Source organism: Xenopus laevis, chromosome 4L (genome assembly GCF_017654675.1).
Source record: "Xenopus laevis strain J_2021 chromosome 4L, Xenopus_laevis_v10.1, whole genome shotgun sequence".
Classification (NCBI taxonomy): Eukaryota; Metazoa; Chordata; class Amphibia; order Anura; family Pipidae; genus Xenopus; species Xenopus laevis.
This window is the reverse complement of record NC_054377.1, coordinates 45,302,275-45,324,283: the sequence shown is the minus strand read 5'-3', so window position 1 is coordinate 45,324,283 and position 22,009 is coordinate 45,302,275. Positions and strand designations below refer to the sequence as shown.

Sequence of the window (22,009 nt, the reverse complement as noted above, 5' to 3'; positions counted from 1 at the left end):
TTTACCTCAATCAGTTTGTAGTTTGCAAGGTTTACAGCCACGGATAAATATAGTCTCAAAAGCGTTTGTAACTCTTTTGCCTGTTTTATCATACAACATAAAGACAAAGGCATATTTTGACAACATATCTATGACTGTGAGTATCTATTTAACACCGTTGTTGTATTTTGCAAAATCCGTCATTGAGACCAAGTCTGCCTGCCATTGTGCGTCTATATCTGAAACACAAATTCTATTTCTTTTGAAATTCTTACGTACTGGTTTGTGTAGCATATACGGATCCTGAGTGGCCAACCACTGCCTTACAGTATTTTGTTTTATGTCTTTTTAACACTCTGATACAAGTTTTGAACACCACCAAAACTGCCTGTATTTTGAGGCGTATAGTATGCTTTCTTTAACATATCTTTGATGTCACCATTTCTAAAGTGAAGGGCAGTGTTTTAAAATGTATCAGTTTAATTATCAATCATTTAGATTAAATGCATAATGAACCTGAAAGGTCATTCTCCCTTTAGATCAGCAGTAGTCCGCACCTGCCTGACAACTATGTTACATAATGAATTGTGTATTTCAAAAAAGTAATTGCCAAAGCAGTCATAGTGTCTTGTGCTTTTCAAAAAGGTTCACACTGTTTTGGAGGGCTATAAACGTGAACTCGAATAGTTTTGGATAAATAAAAACAGTCCTTGTTTTTTGTTTTTTTTCCAGTTTCGCAGTTGCAGAACAGTCCAAATGTCTTGTTTTCTCATAGCTATTTTATTCTTGGAACGTGTTATTTTAAATAGAACAAACATTTAAGTAGTCCTCTGTCTTTTTTCGGTATTCATCTGTAGTTCTAGCAATAACCGCAAGATGGCCCTCGCAGTTACACAGTGACCACATATGGAGCTGGTAATATCAAACATAACCACATGGTGGCGCTCACAGTAGAGACTAGGGTTTATGGGTAATACACAAAATGGTAGCTTCATTTCACAAAATGGCGGCAGTGCAGTGGGCGGGGAATGCTTTGCCACAGTGGGCGTGGCTCTATCAGGTCAGAAAGACCAGCTCAAACTTAGTTCCTCCCATTAGGGATGGTAACTCCGCCCCCACCTGTCAGGGGGCAGGGCCTGTCAAGTTGATTATGTAGGGATATACTACTATGGTAAAACAGGTTTTATTATGAAATTCTGAGCATATGATTTAGCGTTGGATCTAAATTCTTTCAAAGCTTCTACCATTGGTTTTAAAGCTATGGCTATCATGGAAACGCTGCATGTGGATGTACCTGTCACTGTTTACACCCTCTTAAAAGATTTTGTTCATATTTCTGGCAGCATCTAAATGCGGGTTGACAGGTGCTTGTGTTGTCTATGTTACTTCCCACGCACTTATTTTTTTCAGTGAACGTTAGCCTAGATTTGAAGTAATATACATTCATCTTATTTATTTCAGCTATCCATCTCTTTACCTTTTCTAGATATGTTTTTGTGGAAGCTTCCAAATGTCTTTATATGGCAAAACATTTCTATTTTTTCAGAAAATATTTAAAAGACAAGAAAAGGGTACTACACCCGGAGATGCCAATATGACATATCACCAACCCTTGCATTCTGTTCTTCAGTCAGATTACATATAATACTTATAACTGATCCAGGGAAATGTAAACAGTACGCTCTTGTTCACTGTAGTAAAAAAGCTTTGGTAAAAGCATAGTAAAGAGCAGATTTACCAAAATTCATGTTTTGAAGCTTTTTTTCACGAAATAGAGGAAAAATATGGTTAAAAAAAACAAAAAGTCTCAAATATTTTTTAAAAACTGGAAATGTCACAATTTCTTAAAGGAAAATGGCAAAACCCTGCAAGTAAAAGCTGCCAAGTTTCTATAGAATTGAATCAGAAGATTTCAAGCAACTATATATTTCCCTCCAGTTTTTCAGTCTCGTTGAAAATAAATAATGTGATTTTTGGTTGCGTGCAACTTTTTTCACATGTTAAACCATGACCAGTCTGTCCAAATTTCTTGAAGCAGGCATTCACCACTGCATACACCCCCTCCATCTAACAATAACCACTGCGTGACACTTCTTTATTGGAATGTTCTTGGCCACAGCTTTATTAACCTTACCAGAGAATCCTCCAAACATTAACATCATGTGTATGTAATATATAACATAATTAAATTTTATTATACATTCTGAACATCAAATATAACATTGACATTGTGTAAACCAATATCCCCCTTACCCTATGTCAGTCTGCCTTTTCCTTTACCCAAGTAATATCCTCTAGCCGCAACATCCTGGCTCAGAGGATACGCTGTCAGCCTCTAAAACCTTTAGAGCCTCCACCTAACTGGAGCCTGCCATTAATGTTGAATATATTGCCTGCCTCTGATTTCCCCCAATGGTCACGTCATGATTATGCCTTTCCTAGCAGCACAGTTTTAGTACCCTGCAGACTGACAAGGGCCCTCCCCTTCTGCTGTGACTAATATCTCAAACTAGGTTATAACCCCACTTCGTCAGACTCTAACGTAATACCCCGCAACCTTCTTGACCACTCCTGTAAATCTCTTCTCAGGGAAGATGGGGTGGGAAACCTCTCTTCTTTTCCACTGTTATCAAATGGTGGCACAAAGCTCTTACATTGGCACTAAAATGGCCACCAGTGCCCAAGCTTAAACTTAACCCACCCCCCTTTTCCCCTAACCCCTCCAATAGGGATTCTGCCCGGGTCACTCCTCCTATCCTTGTTGCTATCCGTGGCATTTCTTTTTATGATTTGTTAGTGCTGGGGAATTTAAAAAATCTTTTTTTCTTTTTTAAAAGAAAGCCCGGGTCACTCCTCCTATCCTTGTTGCTATCCGTGGCATTTCTTTTTATGATTTGTTAGTGCTGGGGAATTTAAAAAATCTTTTTTTCTTTTTTAAAGCATTGTGTTTTTTTTCTTCAAACTCTTAAAAGTTTTTATAGCCACTTCAAGGAATATCTTATTTAAAGAACAATACTTCTTTATATATTTCTGTCTGTACCTACACAACAGCAGGCCAGCAATGCCACCAGTCAGGCCCTGAGCTCAGGCCAGCAGGCCAAAATTGATCAATTGCCTGGGCCTGACCAGAGCCCCACAGCACCAACAAAAAGTGTGTGGATTCATTACTGCCTGCCACCCAGTACCCTTAAGCACAGGCTAGCAGCAGACATGATAGTTATGTGCACCCAATCCAAAGAAGTAATAGCCATTGTGCATCCCTAGGAAACAATTACTGTATGTCAAGGAAAAGAAAAATTTACTCTGAGTGCAGGATATTCAAAAACAGTGGACATGTGATTACTTTTTCATACAGTGCAAGGAGAGAGCTGTTTGTCTGGTATGCCAGGATTCAGTGGCTGTGTTCAAGGAATATAATTTGCATCAACACCAACACTCAACTTAAAGACAAATATAATTGTTTGGTCAGACAAGAGAGAAAAGACAAAATATTAATAGTGAAAAATGAATTGACAACTCCGCAAAATGCTTTTGTGAAGCAGCTAAATATTTCATCACTGCGAGCAAGTTTTCAAGTTGCCAAATTAATAGCTCGCACTGTAAGACCAATCGTGGATGGAGAATTTGTTAAAGAATGCCTTCTTTCTGTTGTGTCCAGAGAAGGCTGATTTATTTAGTACAGTGAGTCTTTCAGGACCTACAATTACACGAATGATTAAAAAATGGGGGACAGTTTGCATCATTATTTGCAAAACTCCTTAAAAGAAGTTGCTATTTTTCGTTGACACTCGACGAAAGCAATAATGTTTGTGATTCTGCAAAACTTCTAATTTTCATTTGTGGGACAAATGATCATTTGATGTCACAGAGGAGCTTGTTGCATTGCAAAGCATTGAATGAACAACAACAGGAGAGGATATCTATGAAAAGGTTCACCAAACTATCAATGATTTGGACCTGGACTGGGATAAACTTGCCAGTGTGACAACTGATGGTGCATCAACATGGTGGGGTATATGAAAGGAGTGGTTGCACGCATTAACAAAGAAATGGGCAAATACAACCATTTGTGTCCAATAGCCATCCACCAACAAGCGTTGTGTTGTAAATCACTGAAGTGGGAAGGTTGTGGTGTCCTGTGTTAACTTCATTAGGGGTCATGCACTAAACCACAAATAGTTTCAGGAATTTCTGTCTGAGCTGAATGTTGCCCATGAAGATATTCTGTACCACACAAAAGTCCATGGGCTGAGTCGAGGGAGAGTAAAATGTTTTTATGACTTCCACAGGTTTCTGCTTTTCTGCTTTCAAAAAACAAAGTACCAGAGCTTAAAGATGCAGAATGGAAATGGCACCTGGCCTTTCTGACAGATGTAACAGAGCTACTCAACAGTTTCAGTGTGCAACTTCAAGGAAAGGGGAAGCTCATCTGTGATGTGCATTCACATGTGAAATCATTTGAACTAAAATTGGACCTCCTCATTAAACAAGTGAAGGAGGGGGTTATGCTGTTTTTTCCTTTTTCACTTCTATTTTTCTTCTTGCTAAGTGAGTCATGGCACAATTTAATGTATGCACGGGTGCGGGTAATTATACATTGATATACAGCAGCTGATCTGTGGCCCTCAGCAGTCCCTTGGACCAAACTGACATTTAAGACAGGAGAGAGGCATCTGGATCTCTACTTTATCTCAGTCCCAAGTATATTATGGCCACAGTTAGGATGCAGGGCCTTTACTTGCTCTCTTGGAATGTTAGAGGGCTCAATGACAGAATCAAGCTTTCAGTTATTATGGATCAGCTTAAAAAATTGGGGGCTGACCTCATGTTGTTGCAAGAGACCCACCTGGTTGGACAGACAGTAAGGGCACTAAAACGGTGTTGGATATCTGCTTACCATCATGCAGAATACTCTACCTACTCAAGAGGAGTAGCAGTTCTAATATGAAAATCCTTGAACCTATGCTTGGAAAAGCTTATCACCAAACGTCTAGGCAGATACATTATCATGAAAATCCAAATTTAGGGCCTCCCATATTTACTGGTGTACGTGTATCTGCTTTCACCAGCAGAATTAAAGAACTAAATGATATTCTACAAAAAAATAACACAATTTGGCCAAGTCCCTATGATATAGGCTGGAGACTTTAACATGGTACCAGACCCGGCTATTGACAGGCTTAAACCCAATACTACTGACTCACATTTGTTTGCACACTGGATAGATATGGCAGGGCCTGGCGGTGGAAGCATCCCCAAGCCTCACAATTCCCAGGCCAGGGTTGGTACAGGCATCGTTGAAGGATAATCAGGCAGGCAAGGTTCAATTCAGTAGAATTTAGAATAGTCAGGCATGCATAGGTCAGGCAGGCAAGGGTCAAAACAGGATTCAAACAAGACAGAAATCACACCCAGGATACTAACAAGTTAGAACTAACAACGAACAATGAGTTTGAGCTTAAAGCCCCTTTAAATATTTGAATTTTGCTGCACTCCGCATGATAACTTTACACGCACTGCGGGTAAAACCCAGAAGTGCGTGCTGCACGTCCTAGATACCAGCATTAGGCAAGTACCACGCGGTGGGTGTCCCCGCCGATCCACTAGACCACCAGGGTGAGTGTTCCTTACAGCCATTCAGCACTCCCCGTCGGTCGGGCTCCTGGCCCTGACGGCATCCCCATTGAATGGTATAAGGCACACATGGACGTACACTCCCCCAAACTGTGCTCCCTGTTTAACAATATTCGAGTCATCCCAGATGGCATACATTTCCCTCATACTCAAACAGTGGAAACCACCGGAGGCATGTGACTCCTACCGCCAAATTTCACTACTAAAATGCGAAGTTAAATTATTTGGCAAAATAATTGCAAGGCTGTTGAATACTGTAATAAGGGAGCTAATACATCCAGACCAAACTGGCTTTATGCCAGCCAAAGCCACTGATAACAACATCCGTAGGTTATATACTAACCTTGCCCTTACGAATGATGACACTGGTAACAGGATAGTTTTCGCCCTTGACACAGCTAACTAATGGCAATATTTATGGCGACTTTTGCCAAGGTACGGCCCAGACTCTGTACCTGGATTAAGCAGCTGTATTGCGACCCCCAGGCTAAGGTATTGGTAAATGGAATGCTCTCAACAGCAATTACTCTACAGTGAGGTACGAGACCGGGATGTCCTCTATCCCCAATATTGTTTGCCCTAGCAGTTGAGTCGTTGGCCACACAAATCCGGGCATCACCAATGTTCGAGGGACTTGAGACTACACCCCATTGTATAAAAGATTTCTTTATATGCGGATATTGATATGCTCATCTACATGGCAAATTCCAAAAATGCTTTGATAAAATTAATGCGGGTGGTCTCAGTCTTTGGATCGTTTTCGGGCCTCCAAGTAAACAAGGGGAAATCAATTATCTTCCCAATAGACCCCCTTCCAGGGGCCCCACTAACACACATTGAGCAGCTTCAGGTGGTGCCTAATTTCCGGGCAATCCAACTGGTTTATGCCCACTGGTGGTTTATACCAGAGGAGGATAATCCAGCTAAGCTTCCCTACTGAGGAGTAATGCCCCATTATAGAATCACTACCTATATGCGCACTGTGACTAGGGTGTTCCAGAAATCCCTTTGCCTGTCAGGGAGACCCTCTCAGACGTGGTTTTCGAGAACACCCCTGTGGGGGAACCCTGCACTCTCCCACTTATCAGCATTGCCTGACATCAGTCAATGGGCAGAACACTACTACAAATACAGAAAACACTACTATCAAAACACTACTGGACATAACATCTGATGGAGAACTTAAAAACTTTGAGATCCTTAGAGATGAGTTTGGGCTGCCCCCAGTCATGTAATTTAGTTATTTACAACTTAAGCACACTTTCTACTGCCAGTTCCCAGCTAGACCCCTGAAGGTATCCAAAACCACCCTGGAAGTTTACCTACATAGGCGAGAATTCAAAAAACCACACTCGTGGTTCTATACCCTGTTGTGGCAAGCCAACCCTGATCAACTGGCCAAGATAAAAGGAAAATGGCAGAACAACATACCAGACCTCGTGGAAGAAATGTGGGTAGATGACTTAAAGCAAGTTCCAGATATTACAATGTCCATTAGGGACAGGTTTATTCAAATTAAATTAATTAACCAAGCCTACCTAACACCGTTCAGGCTGGCTAAATTGCACCCCCAAGTATCAGATACATGTCCCAAATTTAATTTTGCGGTAGGCACTTTCCTTCATGTTTTTTGGGAATGCCCAGTCATTAAACAATTTTGGTCTGCTGTGTTAAAGTATATTAATGAGAGTCTGGCTCTCCCTAATATTCAGTGCCCAAAGGTTTGCTTACTTGGAAGAGGTGTTGGAAGATTTGGGACTATTATCATACCAACGGTTATCTCCAGCTGTTGTTTTATGTGAAAAAAGCTATTTTGTTGACCTGGAAATTTACAACAGCTCCAGCATTTACCCTCTGGAACAAAACTAATTAATTATGTGTTACCCAAGCAAAAGTTGGTTTACTTGTCAAGAGGATGCCCAGCTTAGTTCAACGCAATATGGGACACTTGGTTAAATGCTCACTTTGTATAAATTGATATGACTTGCAATGGCTTAGTTAGCTATATACCCCTTCTATCTCTACTCTTCTGACCTTGCTTTACCTAATTGTTGTAACTCTTAAAGCATTAAATAAAAACTTTAAAAAAAAAACAAGTGATGGAGGAATACTTCTGCTATCTCCCCACTACACAAAAGCTGTTGACTGAGAAACCAACTGCATTCCAGAACAAAAAATGCGTGGATTCACTGGAAATGTTACAAAGTGAATTTTAAATGAGATGTAAAGAGCTTCATCTCCATGAACAGGACATACAGCTTTTCCGGAACCCATTTTCTGTTAATATTGAAATTTTCGATTCAATTTACCAAATGGAACTGGCCGAACTTCAGATTTGTGACTCTCTGAAAGATGCATTCAAGTCAAGCAGCCTTACTAATTTTATGCATCTCTTACCTCTGAGACATATCTCAATCTCAGGAAGCATGCACACAAAATGGCAAACATCTTTGGCAGCACCAATGTCTATGAACAGACTTTTTCCAGAATGAAACATCTGAACTCTCCAATCTGATCTAGGCTAACTGATGCACACTTGCATCACTGGCAGTGGCAAACATGGAACGGGATATTCACTCTAATCAACCAAAAGCAGGCCCACACGTCCCAGTGAAACACTAATAAGTTTATGTTGGTTAAAATTCTTCTTCATTTTAAATATTGTATTGCTTTTTTCATGCACTTTCATTGCACTGCAAATACGACGTGCAGTGTGCATGGGAATTAATTCATGTTTTTTTGTTCAGTTTTTAATTGAACTCGCCTAGCCCTGATAATTGTGTATTATGAAAATTCCATTTTTAAAAATTCCTTGTTGTCATCCCTGCAGAAAAAGTGCTGTCTGAGGCAAAGTTCTTTCCTTGCCCCGTGGCAAAAAGAGCACCATTGCCAAAGCTTTCAATACAGTGCTAAATAAATGTTTGCTTTCTAAACTAAGAACTGTTGATTTCGATGGTTATATTTGTACGTGGAGAGAAAACTGGCTTAAGAGGCTGTATATAGAGAGAACTTGTGTTTAATTTTTTTACTGGAATAGAGTTCCAGACAGACCAGACCCTCTAAAGTGTCTATAGCTGATATTTTTTTCTGCTTTATTTACTTCCTTAAAAATGAGATCAGTCTGTTTCCCAGTGCTTGCCTGTATTAAAAAAAAATGTGTTCAGAATGGTTGAAAGCTCAAGCAGCTGGAAAATTCAACAAAAAATACTCCATTGGTTCAGAAGATGCAAATTATTGTCATTCTCTCACTGACTTGAATGCATCAGTGGTTAGACTAGCCAATAAAACCACCCTGCTAATGTCTGATGCAGCAGTTTTTAGACAGTCCATGAAGAAAATTTAATCCAACCTAAGGAAATCCTTTGGAACAGTGAGAGCCTAGTTTAGACCTGTTGTAGCACTGACTTCAGATTCTAGAGCCTTGAAGGTGTAGCTTTCTGGTTTAGAAGATGCAATTTCTTCAAGTATCAAAAGGCTTAAGGCCTAAGATATGAAAGATGCTTACAGTAAGCTGGAAACTGATTTCATGTCAGAAGCTTCTGTGGGTTATTTTTCTTTAATGCCAGATCAGTGGCACTGTCAGCAGGAGCAGCCAAGAGAGCCTTGTGACTGAAACCTGCAAAGGCAAAAGAAAATGCAGATTCTAAGGCAAATTTACACCAGTTGCCATTTGAAGAAAAATATGCTCTCTGGGGAAAAACTTGACAACTTTTTTTTTATAATAAGGAGAGATCGTTCAGATGATCATGACAATAAAACCTGTCAAAGAATATATAAGGCAATCTTCCTTGCTACCGGGACATCAGAGTTCTCATGCCAACTCAAAGAGAACGAGTGTTTTCCTATTGGCCCCTCCTCCTCCCAGCAACAGTAAAGGTGTCAGGACCCAGGCAAGTTGGCCATTTTTGACCAGGTCTGTGCCACAGCTATGCAAGTCAACTGGGTGTGTGACACAATTCCAAAAAGGTCCACTTTTTAGTATCCACTTTCAAGAACTCAGAAGAAAATCTGAATGTTAGTTGTTTATGGTGAGGCAAGAAAAAAGTAAAAAAGGTCGGAAAAAAAAAAAAAAAAGAAACTGGTTGTGCCTGCAAGGGTACTCCACTAGAGGTCCCCAGTTGGATGACACAACTGACAACGTCAAGTTCGGGTTGGGCTACTCACCTAGAAGAAAATTTCGCTGAAGGTGCTGCCTGCAAAGGCATATCCTAGAAATAAGGGCAATTTTTTCATGGAAAAGAGTATAAAGGTAATGTCAGACAAAATCACAGCCATAGCTTAAGTTCAGAACCAGGGGGCACCATAAGTTTGGCACTCCAAGAAGAAAACAAAACGAATAGTCCAAAATTCAAGATAAAATATGCCTTCTGTCTCTTTGCCAGGAATATGTGGATCTCCCAATATCATCAAAGTTACACCAGTGATAGAAAATCCCAGTGCTCTTAGCTGCATGAGAGCAACCCAAGTATACAGTGTAGTATATAATGCTTCAGTTATACACCATACAACCCAAGTGGGGAAGTCTATGGGTACTCCTCTAAACTTAAAGTGGACCTGCCAACCAGACATAAAAATCTATATAATAAAAGTCCTTTTCAAATTAAACATGAAATCCAAATTAGTTTTTTTATTAAAGCATGCATAACTTTTGTATACTCATTTAAAAATCTCAGCTGTCAATCAAATATTGCCTGCCCCTCTTCTATGCCTTAGGCATAGAGGCAGGGTAGGCAATTATTTTCACTTTCCATTCAGCAATTCTTAGATGTCACTGCACTCCCCACAGTCCCCCCCTCTCTTTATGATTTAATTGTGTAACCAGTGCATGGGGATGGACATAAGGTCCCTCATTCTGGTGCACAAACAAGATTTTCAGATGATGCAAGGCTTGTCTTATTAACAGTATCCACAAAATGGCTCCTGCCTGCTTGCTAAAATTATGAATTCCCAGTCCAAAGGAAACAATATTCAAATAATTTATATAATGTAATTAAAGTTTATTTTGCTTGACAAATGGGATAAAATAGGATTTGTAATATTTTTTTGAAAGCCGGTGGATACTTGGGGTATTTCCACATACAGTCATATGAAAAAGTTTGGGAACCCCTCTCAGCCTGCATAATAATTTACTCCACTTTCAACAAAAAAAGATAACAGTGTTATGTCTTTCATTTCCCTGGAATATCTAAGTACTGGGGTGTTTTCTGAACAAAGATTTTTAGTGAAGCGGTATTCAGTTTTATGAAATCGTGAAAAACTGGCTGTGCAAAATTTTTCTAATTTGAATGCATGTAAGTGCTCAATATTGATTACTGGCAACACCAAATTGGTTGGATTAGCTTGTTAAGCTCTGAACTTCATAGGCAGGTGTGTCCAATCACGCGAAAAGGAATTTAAGGTGGCCAATTGCAAGTTGTTCTTCTGTTTGACTCTCCTCTGAAGAGTGACAGCATGGGATCCTTAAAGGAACTCTCAAAACATCTAAAAACAAAGATTGTTCAGTATCTTGATTTAAGGGAAGGCTACAGAGGTTTAAACAGTTTCAACTGAAAGGAATGTAATGAGGAAATGAAAGGCCACCCGCACAGTTGCTGTAAAACCCAGGTCTGTCCAAGAAAAATATAGGAGCGACATATGCGGAGGGTTCTGAGAATGGTTACAGACAACCCAAAGATCACATCCAAACATCTTGCTGCAGATGGTGTATCTGTACATCATTCTACAATTCAGTGCAGTTTGCACAAAGAAACATCTGTATGTCAGGGTGATGAGAAAGAAGCCCTTTCTGCACTCACGCCATAAACAGTCGCTTGTTGTATGCAAAAACTTATTTAGACAAGCAACTGTAATTTTGGAACAAAGTGCTTTGAACTGATCAGACAAAAATTTAGTTATTTGGTCATAACAAAAACCGCTTTGCATGGGGGAAGAAGAAAAACGCATTCCAAGAAAAACATCTGCTACCTACTGTCAAATTTGGTGGAGGTTCCATCATGCTGTGTGGCTAGTTGAGGGACTGGGGCCCTTTTTAAAGTCAAGTGTCAGATGAATTCAACCCAATATCAAACAAATTCTTCAGGATAATGTTCAAGCATCAGTCACAAATTTGAAGTTACGCAGGGGTTGGATATTCCAACAAGACCATGACCCTAAACAGACTTCGAAATATACAAAGGCATTTATGCAGAGGGAGAAGTACAATATTCTGGAATGGCCATCACAGTCCCCCCCACTTGAATATCATGGAAAATCTATGGGATTATTTGAAGCAGGCTGTCCATGCTCAGCAGCCATCAAATTTAACTGAACTGGAGAGATTTTGTATGGATGAATGGTCAAAAATAGACACTCATCAAAGGCTATAGGAGGTGTCTAGAGGCTGTTACATTTGAAAAAGGAGGCTCAATTATGTATTGATGTAATATCTCTGTTGGGGTGCCGAAATTTATGCACCTGTCTAATTTTGTTATGATGCATATTGCATATTTTCTGTTAATCCAATAAACTTTGTCACTGCTGAAATGCTACTGTTTCCATAAGGCATGTTATATATTAAAAGGAATTTGCTACTTTGAAAGCTCAGCCAATGATCAACAAAACTCCAAAGAATTAAGAGGGGTTCCCAAACTTTTTCATATGACTATATAGATGTCATGGAATGTGTAAAAAACAGAAAATTAAAAACAGATCCAGGGGTGATACTGTCCCCTGTGTCTCTCCTGATGCTGCTGAAGGGGGCTGCATTAATAGTGCATAGTGTTCTCTCTATACTACAAGAGACAAAATTCTTATTTTCAAACCGTAGCTCTTAAAGTTACCAGGAGAAGCTTTTTTGCAGCCCCTGGTAACCTGCAGGGCACTGCCACCTGAAAAGATTCTCAACTTGCCTCATGGTAGCAGTGCCCTTCTGTTGATCTATATGCCATATGCAGATCGATGAGATGGTCTTTAGTGAATACAGATTGGATGTCTTGTCCCCTTGATTGTGGAAATTTTTTTTGCAGTCTGTTAATTTATTTATTTATTTATTTTATTTATTTTTTTTGATTTTTCAAATATTTTTTATTTGCGTTTCAAAACATATGACAATATTTAAATGTACTTGCCGGGATGTCACGGAATATAAGTTATCATGGTATAATCATTATCCACACACAAATTACAACAAGCAAATCAGTATTGTGCTTTAGGTAAAATATTCAACCAGAATAGAAAAAATAAAAATAGGGGGAAAAATAAAAGAAAAAGAATATGGACAAAGAAAAAGAGAAAAAAATAACACATCCTGAGCGTACCCGTGAGATTGTTAAAGGGTTTAACGTTACTTATCAAAGCACTAGTTGTAAAGTTGCATAGTAACTTGGCAGTGTCCTGTGAGTTCCAATATATTCACGATAGCAGGCCTTGCGAAATGTTGCGGTAAGCCAGCCAGGGGCCCCAAATTCTATTAAATATTTTAGCTTGACCAGTTTCAATACTGGTGAGACGTTCCAATATCAACAGGTTATCCAGTCTGGATTTCACGGATTGAATGTCCAGCGTAGTTGACTTCCATGCTTTGGCGATCGTTTGTTTGGCTGCGGAAAAAATATATGTGACCAAACGTCTGATGTATTTGTTACACCCCGGTACATGCATGTTCAACAGGGCTTCTGCAGAGTTCTTCTTGAGTGAGAGACCTGTTACACTAGTTATCATTGAGTAAACTCTGATCCAAAATCGTGCTGCCACAGGGCAGTCCCACCAAACGTGCAAAAAAGAACCATTCCGATTACAAGCTCTAAAGCACAACATGGAAGAGGTCGGGTACCATTGGGAAAGTCTTTCAGGCACTACGTACCATTGGTGCAAGACCTTTTAAGGTCTCTTATATTAATACATTAACCAAGCATTTCACAGTGTCTCTAAATATGCCATTCCAAGTATCATCATCAAAACACTGTCGCAAGACTTTTTCCCATTGTTTTACAAATCTTAATGATTTAGTAGGTGCCATGTGAATCATATTGTCATATAGATAAGATAATGACCCTTTATTAGGCAAAAGTTGTAAACATAACCTCTCAAATGCAGTGGGAAGAGTGATCACAGACCCTTCATGCAGTGACTTTATATATTTTATATTTGGCTGTAACACAGCCATTCAGACTGGGGAGCTTTATAGGTGGATTGCAAGTGAGGGAAGACACTAATTTGTTTGTCCGGGTGAATGAATGTATAGTAGTTAAATGAGACTGTTCCCACCAAGAGAAAGCTCGAGCTGACATACCAGGGGGGAAATCCACATTGTTTTATAAACACATTGCACGCTTATGGGGAGAAACTAGATTATATGGCCCTTTTGCTTGGGACCAAAGTTTCATAGAATGGGCTACTATTGGATTGCTATAAGATTTTACATTGACATTTGTGAGCCAGAAGAGATTTCTCAGGTTGATTTCCGGCATGGAATCTTGTTCAATCTGAGCCCAGAGTGGTGCATCCCCATTTTGGTGCCAAGAGACTAGATGAGCTAACTGAGCAGCTAGATGATAGCCTTTCAAATTAGGTATACCTAGGCCGCCTTTCTGGCGGTTACGACAGGCCGTGGTAAAGTTTAATCTAGCTCTCTTTACATTCCAAACAAAACGGTTAAAAGCTTTCTGTAGGGCTTCGAGTGAGCCTTTAGGGGGGGAAGTTGGTAGTGTGCGAAACAAGTACAATAGCAGGGGAAGAGCAGTCATTTTTAGAGCAGTTACTCGTCCCAGCCAAGAGAGGTTCAGTTTTTCCAAAGATTTTATCATAGCATGTACCCTTTGGACAGTTTTAGCATAATTGACCTGTGCCAGCATTGTGTACTCCGTGGGTATATTCGTACCTAAATATTTTATTGTTTTGGGTTGCCAGTGGAATTCAAAATTTACCTCTAGTAGTTTCTTATAGTGATTAGGAAGATTAATACTGAGGGCCTCAGATTTAGTAGGGTTCACCTCCAGCCCTGAAAAGGTAGCATATGTAGACAACAATTCATAAAGGTATGGCAATGAGGTCAAAGGCTTGGATAAGGTGAGAACAATGTCATCCGCGTATAGGGCACATTTGTATTCTTTTCGACCCACCTTTATACCCATTATTTTGTCGTTATTACGAATCCGGACCTGGGTGCATCCCTGTTACACACGTTTATTTTATTTGGCCATATCATATAATAAAAGAAATATATACCGTATGTGTTAGTTTTTCAGTACTTCAGTGTTAAAAGTCGTCTTAATATTAAAGCACTGATGAAATGTTGTACATGATATCTTGGCAAATTTTTTATTAAGCTTTTATCAAGATGGTTACAAATTTGTATTACAAATGAGAAATCATTATACTCAAGTGTCATGTGTTTTATTTCTCTAGGAGAAAGCTTGACTAATGGAGAATTGAATCCCCACAGCCCAGTTAAGAGAAAGTTAGATGTGGAAAAAGACTATGTGTTTGATAAAAGATTAAGATACAGTGTCCGCCAGAATGAAAGTAACGGTCGATTCCGGGACATTGTGGTGAGGAAAGAAGATGGTTTTACGCACATTCTTTTGTCCAGTCAAACATCAGACAACAATGCATTAACACCAGATGTAAGAACTCTATATGTTGTGTGTATATGTATCAGTGATCCTAAATCTTTACATGTGTTTAGTTCTGAAATGTTCATAGGTCTGAAGAATTCTACACATTAGAAGTTGTCCAAAGATCAGAAATTTCCAAGATCCCATAATTTTTATAAAAGATCTTCAGAAGAGATTTTCTTACTTTGAGAATGTTTGCATAATTATTCTAGTGCTATTCCAAGGTTGTTTCAAGTAAATACTCATTTGTTTTTTCCCACAACTAAAACCAAAGTATTATTTTCATGCTGAACCAAGTACCTTTTTTTTTTTTACCAACGTTTTTTTTACTTGTCTGCTTACAATGTGATCATTTACTGGAAAAATAGACACGAGGGGACATGATTACACTTTACAAGTACATTAGAGGACATTATAGACAGATAGCCAGGGATTTTTCTTCCTATAAAAAGGATCAATAGAAATTTCATTTAAAGCAGAGTAGGTTACCGCACCCTTTAGAATAGAGCAAGCATGTCCAAAGTCCGGCCTGCGGGCCAATTGTGGCCTGTTTTCAAATTTACACCGGCCCTCAGCCTCCGTCATGAAATTAATAATAATGTGGCCCCCCAGCACAGTGCTATCAGGAATCCCATAGCAGTAATATTAAGGCACATTAGTGAAATGATCTGCCACTTGGTCTATACTAGGGATGCACCGAATCCAGGATTCGGTTCGGGATTCGGCCTTTTTCAGCAGGATTCGGATTCGGCCGAATCCTTCTGCCCAGCCGAATCCGAATCCTAATTTGCATATGCAAATTAGGGACGGGAGGGAAATTGCATGACTTTTTGTCAGAAAACAAGGAAGTAGAAAAATGTTTTCCCCTTACCACCCCTAATTTGCATATGCAAATTAGGGTTCGGTATTCGGCCGAATCTTTCACGAAGGATTCGGGGGTTTGGCCGAATCCAAAAAAGTGGATTCGGTGCATCCCTAGTCTATACTGCTGCCTGTATGCTGAAGGTGTTAGCAATAGACACGTACTAGCACAGAGTGACGTGCCACTCTCACATACTTCTTTAGGGCTGAAGTTGCAATAGACATATTGACTTGCCAGTACAGTAAATTAAAGATGTATGTGAGGGAGGTGCATCACTATGTGCCAGTATGTCTCATCTATTGCGAAAACCTTCAGTACACCGGCAGCAGAATAGACAATCATTTCATAAATCATTTTACCAAGTATTGCGGCTACGCAATTCCTTGTTTAATTGAGGTGCGGAGAATAAGTCCAAACAGACTCCACTTCTCCACTTCCTAAACGCAGTGTACGCATCCATCTCCAGGAGTGAATGATCCTGATCGCAAGCTAGCTACCTCGGAATGGATGTCAGGCTGAATGTCAGGTTCCCACACATTTTCACCTCACCAAATCTGGCCCTCGTTGCAAAAAATTATGCTGTGATGGCTGATTCTGTTAATGCCTTTAATGATTTCTTGAACAAGCATAATATAAAAGACTTGTGATTCTATAATCTAGATATTGGGATGCATCATTTAAATATATATTGTAGAGATTGGTTGGTATGAGTGTGTGTTTATGTGTGCACTTTGGAGGGATTGAACTTAATGGACTTTGGCCATTTTTTAACTAACTTTAGCTACGTAACTTAAGGGAAGGCAATTTGCAAAGCACAAAAAACATCCACAGTTGATGATGAGGGGGGTGACAAATAGGTGCTAGTGTTGCAGAGAACACAGGCCTATGTAAGGTGGTAAGGACACGGCTGGCCTGCATCCCCTGATGTTCTGTGCACTTTATGTTTGATTTTTTTTAAAATGCTGCAAGGTGAACTCCAATTCCCCTAATGAAAAATACTTTTTGAATAAGCACTAAGGGGCACGCTCTTGCACACCTTATTGTTTTTGTACTTCTGACTGGGGGCATTGTTTATGCTTTTATCTTTCATGTTTTTCCTTCAGACTTGTATTATCAGTATCTGCCCAATATTAGCATTTCTCTCCTCATGTTGATGTGATGTGTGCCAAGTTTTAAACTCTTCATGTTTAAAGGAGACATATAGGATAAATGAAAAAATTCCTAATTTTGTAGCCAATTATAAGTAATACTAGACATTAAGCCCGTTAAATTAACGGGCGCTAGAACATATGTAGTCAAACATTTATAAAAACAGAATTGTTCTAGTCTAAAAAAAATTCGCCAGAGACGGTCCGTGGGGCACATGCGCAGTAGCATATAGGTGTTGCTTTTACATGGTGCTAAAAATTATTATCTTTAAAAATAGCCCCTTTATTGGAGCTCCCAATAGATAATCTCTGGTCCCTGTCTGTGTTTCAAATGAGGGGGGGTCCCTGCCAGAAGCACAGTACAAGGGAGACAGCCAGTCACAGCCCAGCAGTCACACAAGCACAGACAAGCTTCAGTTCCCTATCAGGTCCTGCTAGCTGCTGGTTCCTGTCCTACAGTGCAATGAGCTGAGTGCTGCCGGCTCCCCTGCACAGCCTGGGAATTCAGGAAGTGGAAGGGAAGGGATATTAGGGTTATTGCAGAAATATTCAGTAAATCAGCCTGAAACACTACTTTTTTAAGCACAATTGTTCTATATCTACTGTAAATAAGTAAAACACACTGGTGGGTTATTATTTTTTACACAAAATGTCTCCTTTAAACCAACTAAGGAGCAGGAGATGATAGACCTGTATGACTATCAGGCGATTTAGAAAGATCTAAGCTATGTAGCCAGAGAATAGGGGGGACAGTTGATTAAAATGCAAAGAGTCATTAAACTAGACAAATAATAGCAATGGATGTTGCTTCATTCGAAAAGTGATTAGACTAGCACAATATAACAGATATTAAAAACAGATCCATTTACATATAACCGAGTGGCACTTGCAATCTTATCGAAGTATTGTAGTCAAGGTCTAAAAATGCATTGATCTTTCCGCTATTGAGAGATTATTTTGAGACACTCATATGAGATTGCACATTCGTTGTTTAAAGATTAGTTATTATAGTCACATGGCTGCTCTATTTAGAGATGTTTTAGCTATGGTCTTAAATCTTTATATGTCTCTGGACAGAGTTACAATTCCAACTGGAATTGGGCTGCTTTTTTTATTCATAAAAAAATGTGTAATTTTTTTTAGCTAAACAGGAAAAGCAGATAAATTGAGGATTCTCCATATTTGATCCTTGTTAGGTAGTTAGATTCTCAGTGCTCACATAATCCCCCTATGTAATGTACTTCTTCCTTAAAGTGGTAAACTATTTTTCTCCCTTGCAAAAAGCAAACATGAAGTCTCTGTTTAGCTTAAGAAATAACAACGAACATACTTTGGGATTTATACAATAGGGAAATAAGTTCATCACAATTCCTATTTACTGAACTCGTATTAAAATTGAGTGTTCTGTAAAGTGATATTGCCCAAAATAGTACAAGTATAGCAATTTAAAAGCTAATAAGGAATCTCCGGAGCACTTGTATAATGACATGATACCTTTGGGTCTATGGGGGGGCTGTTCCATTTGGGAGCACATATAACTCCCAGCAGTGGGAATATCGGTTAAATATATGTATCACATTTTTTACAGAGGTGAATGTTTCTGTGACAACCAAGAGACCTCATGTTTTTTTAATAATCTTTAGCAATATCTATGAAGAATAAATAGCATTTTCAAATAAATAGTTTGAGGTGGCCTTTCTATTGAAAGCTTATTTACTATACCCTGAATATTTCCAGAAGTAGAGGGTGTTAAAGGGGAACTCCACCTAAAAAATGTTTTGCAATAATGAAAAAAAATTGTTAGCAACTTTCAAAACTACGTAATATGAAAATCAAATAAAACATTTTCAAAACTACGGAAAAAATTATTGTATAAAAGAAATTATTTGCAAATCCAATTGGCATGGTAAGCAGTATCTATTGATAATTTCTGCAATATTTGTTTGACTCCAAACAATGTAGTAGAAGCCATCTAATAAAAAAAAACAGTAATATATAAAGTATTAATAGAATGTGGTATACTTATGGTAAACGGATGATGAAAGAAAACATTGAAAAATGATAATCCCCTTTGGGGGAAACATTGAATGAAAAATTAGTAGGCAGCCTTGTCTACAGACGCCTGCTCGACTTGCGTGTTCCTCACGATCAAGCACTGGTCACTACCACCTTTGCTTGACTGCCTACTCGTTTTTCATTGGTAGGCGGGCGGGACTAGCAGAAGAGGCAGGTGGGCCAAGCAGCAGAGAAGACGGCCATGGGCCATGAAGGTTTTCAGCTCTGCTGAAATGAGCAGATATGTGGGGGAATGGATTGCACTGCGAGCAACAGAAAACCAGCTCATAAAAAATAATACTTTGAAATTTGAAAAAGGCTTATATTCATTCCCCAAAGGCAAAGGGGAATTATCATTTTTGACCATACATCCCCTTTAAACTACAGTTTTTAAAATCTTTCTGCACTTCAATTTCCACATTATCCTAAAGTGAGGCATAAATGTTAAGACGTCCAAATATAAATATAGATCTGTGCTTCAAATAGTAGAAACCGGGGTTTGAGAAATAACTTATTACATATAATTCAGTACTACAGGAAGTTTGGTTTATACTGTTGAAGTGTCTGCATAAATGCCCATGAATATGGGAGTGTGGTACAATTAATATATTTGTTTATGTATGGAGAGAGTTTAATTTTAGAAATAAAAGTATATCATTTACTTTAAAAGATGAGCAAATAAGATCTTACCACTGAGTTCTTTGTAGGTAGCCCGTGACTTTGTGCCTTGATGTGTTTGTTTAATCTTGTTGGAGACTTTTACTCTTATATTACGTACATAGTTAACAAGGTTGAAACTAAGTGAAACCTCCTTTCTTGAGAAAAACAGCTTGTAGAAAAAAGATATACCTGGGTTTTCTAAAATAGTACAAGTATGGTATCCGTTATCTGGTAACCTGTTATCTGTAAAGATCCGAATTACGGAAAGGCCGTCTCCCATGGACTTCATTTTAATTGAATAAGATTTTTAAAAACAGTTTCCTTTTTCTCTGTAATAATAAAACAGTATCTTGTATTTGATCTCAACTAAGATATTCTTCATCTGTGATTCTCTCTCAAATTTAACCTATACCTGTTAGGCAGAAAAAACCAAGTCCAAAAACAAGCTGAAATTCAAGGACAGGCAGCAGACAAACAGAATAAGATTCAGGCAAAAAGATCAAGACAGGCAGAGTTCATGCAATGTCCAATATCAGGCCAAGGTCAATTCCGGGATGTCAAAAACAGATCAAGAATGGGGTACAAGGGAACAGGAATGAAACAATGATTGCCGGGATATTGTCAGGAGCAGGAAAAACTGGATATCAGGACAAAACAAGAATTCTGGATAACAGGTTTCAGGAACAAGACAGGAATCACGAGGCTTGGATTCGGTGGTTTTAGCTAATAATCCAGCCAAGGGGGGTTCGGGGAACAGGCTTAAGTAGTGCTCTAATTCATGATTGCCCTCAGCTGGATAGAGGACATGCACTAGGACAGACTGACCTGGAGGCAGCAAAGCAGCAGTCCTCTTAGAACCAGGCCAAACCCAACCCACCTCCTGTGACTCAATCAGGAGGAACAGTGTCTGGAACACAGCAGGTCCCTAGTTTGAAATCAGGGAGTTCCTCACACTACCTCTAGAATGAAAAATATTAATATTTATAATATATAATATTTAAGAAGGGTAATTGATATTGAAGGATACACTGAAGGGCTGAACTTGATGGACTGTTGATTTTTTCACCCTTAAAGGGGACCTGTCACCCCAAAAAAATATTCAGAATCCTATTTTAACATATTAGTCAAGCAACATGAACTAATTACACTATATAATTTATTTGAATCTTGTTTCCTTCAGTCTGGGAATTCATAATTATAGCAAGCAGGCAGGAGCCATTTTGTGAATACTGTTATTCAGGCAAGTCTTGCATCATCACAGAATCGCCAGAATGGAGGACACAATGTCCATCCCCAAACCTTGGCTACACAATTAAACGGTGAAGAGAACGAGGGAATGTGTGAACAGCAGTGACATCTAGGAAGTGCTGAATGGAAAGTAAAAGTAATTATCTGCCCCGCCACTATGGCTAAGGCATAGAGGAGGTGCAGACAATATTTGATTGACATCTTAGATTTTAAATGTTTACAACAGCTATGGATGTTTTAATAAAAAATGGAAATTGGATTTCATGTTTAATTTGAAAAGGACTTTTATTATACAGATTTTTGTGTCTGGCGGACAGGTCCACTTTTTAAATGAGTTGTGTAATTGTCCCTGTATTTTATTTCTCAGATCATGAAGGAAGTCCAAAGGGCTCTATGCAATGCTTCATCGGATGACAGCAAGCTACTGCTTCTTAGCGCTGTCGGCAGTGTATTCTGTAGTGGCTTAGATTATTCATATCTTATTGGAAGATTATCTGCAGACAGGAGAAAGGAGAGCTCAAGAATTGCAGAGGCTATAAGGTATAATACTTAAGTTCATATTTTATCAATGCTAGTAAAATAAATGGTTGTGTTAGCATTTGTTTTGATTATTCTTTACATTTAATTGGATTATCTTACTTTTTCTGTCTGAAATCTGACAGGAATAGGACATGCGTAACCCCTCCCCTGCTTTACGCACCTCTACTGTCGGAGGACATTAATATGGCACACAAAAGTTACTTTTTTATGCCATATGGTTTTGTTGGGGTCAACTTTTTGGATTTTTATCACACAAAAATTCTGCAGTGTGTTGCTGTTACAGTAGGTAA

The 22,009-nt window shown here is 39.0% G+C and overlaps 1 protein-coding gene across 1 annotated transcript in view; it reads left to right on the top strand.

Moving 5' to 3' along the window:
- Positions 1-22,009, top strand: part of cdyl2.L (chromodomain protein Y like 2 L homeolog) — a 69,123-nt gene that overhangs the window by 37,553 nt on the left and 9,561 nt on the right. Inside the window, exons 3-4 of the mRNA XM_018257882.2 lie at positions 14,998-15,215; positions 21,547-21,719. Of these exons, the coding sequence (XP_018113371.1) occupies positions 14,998-15,215; positions 21,547-21,719 (391 nt within the window). The remainder of the gene's footprint in view (positions 1-14,997; positions 15,216-21,546; positions 21,720-22,009) is intronic.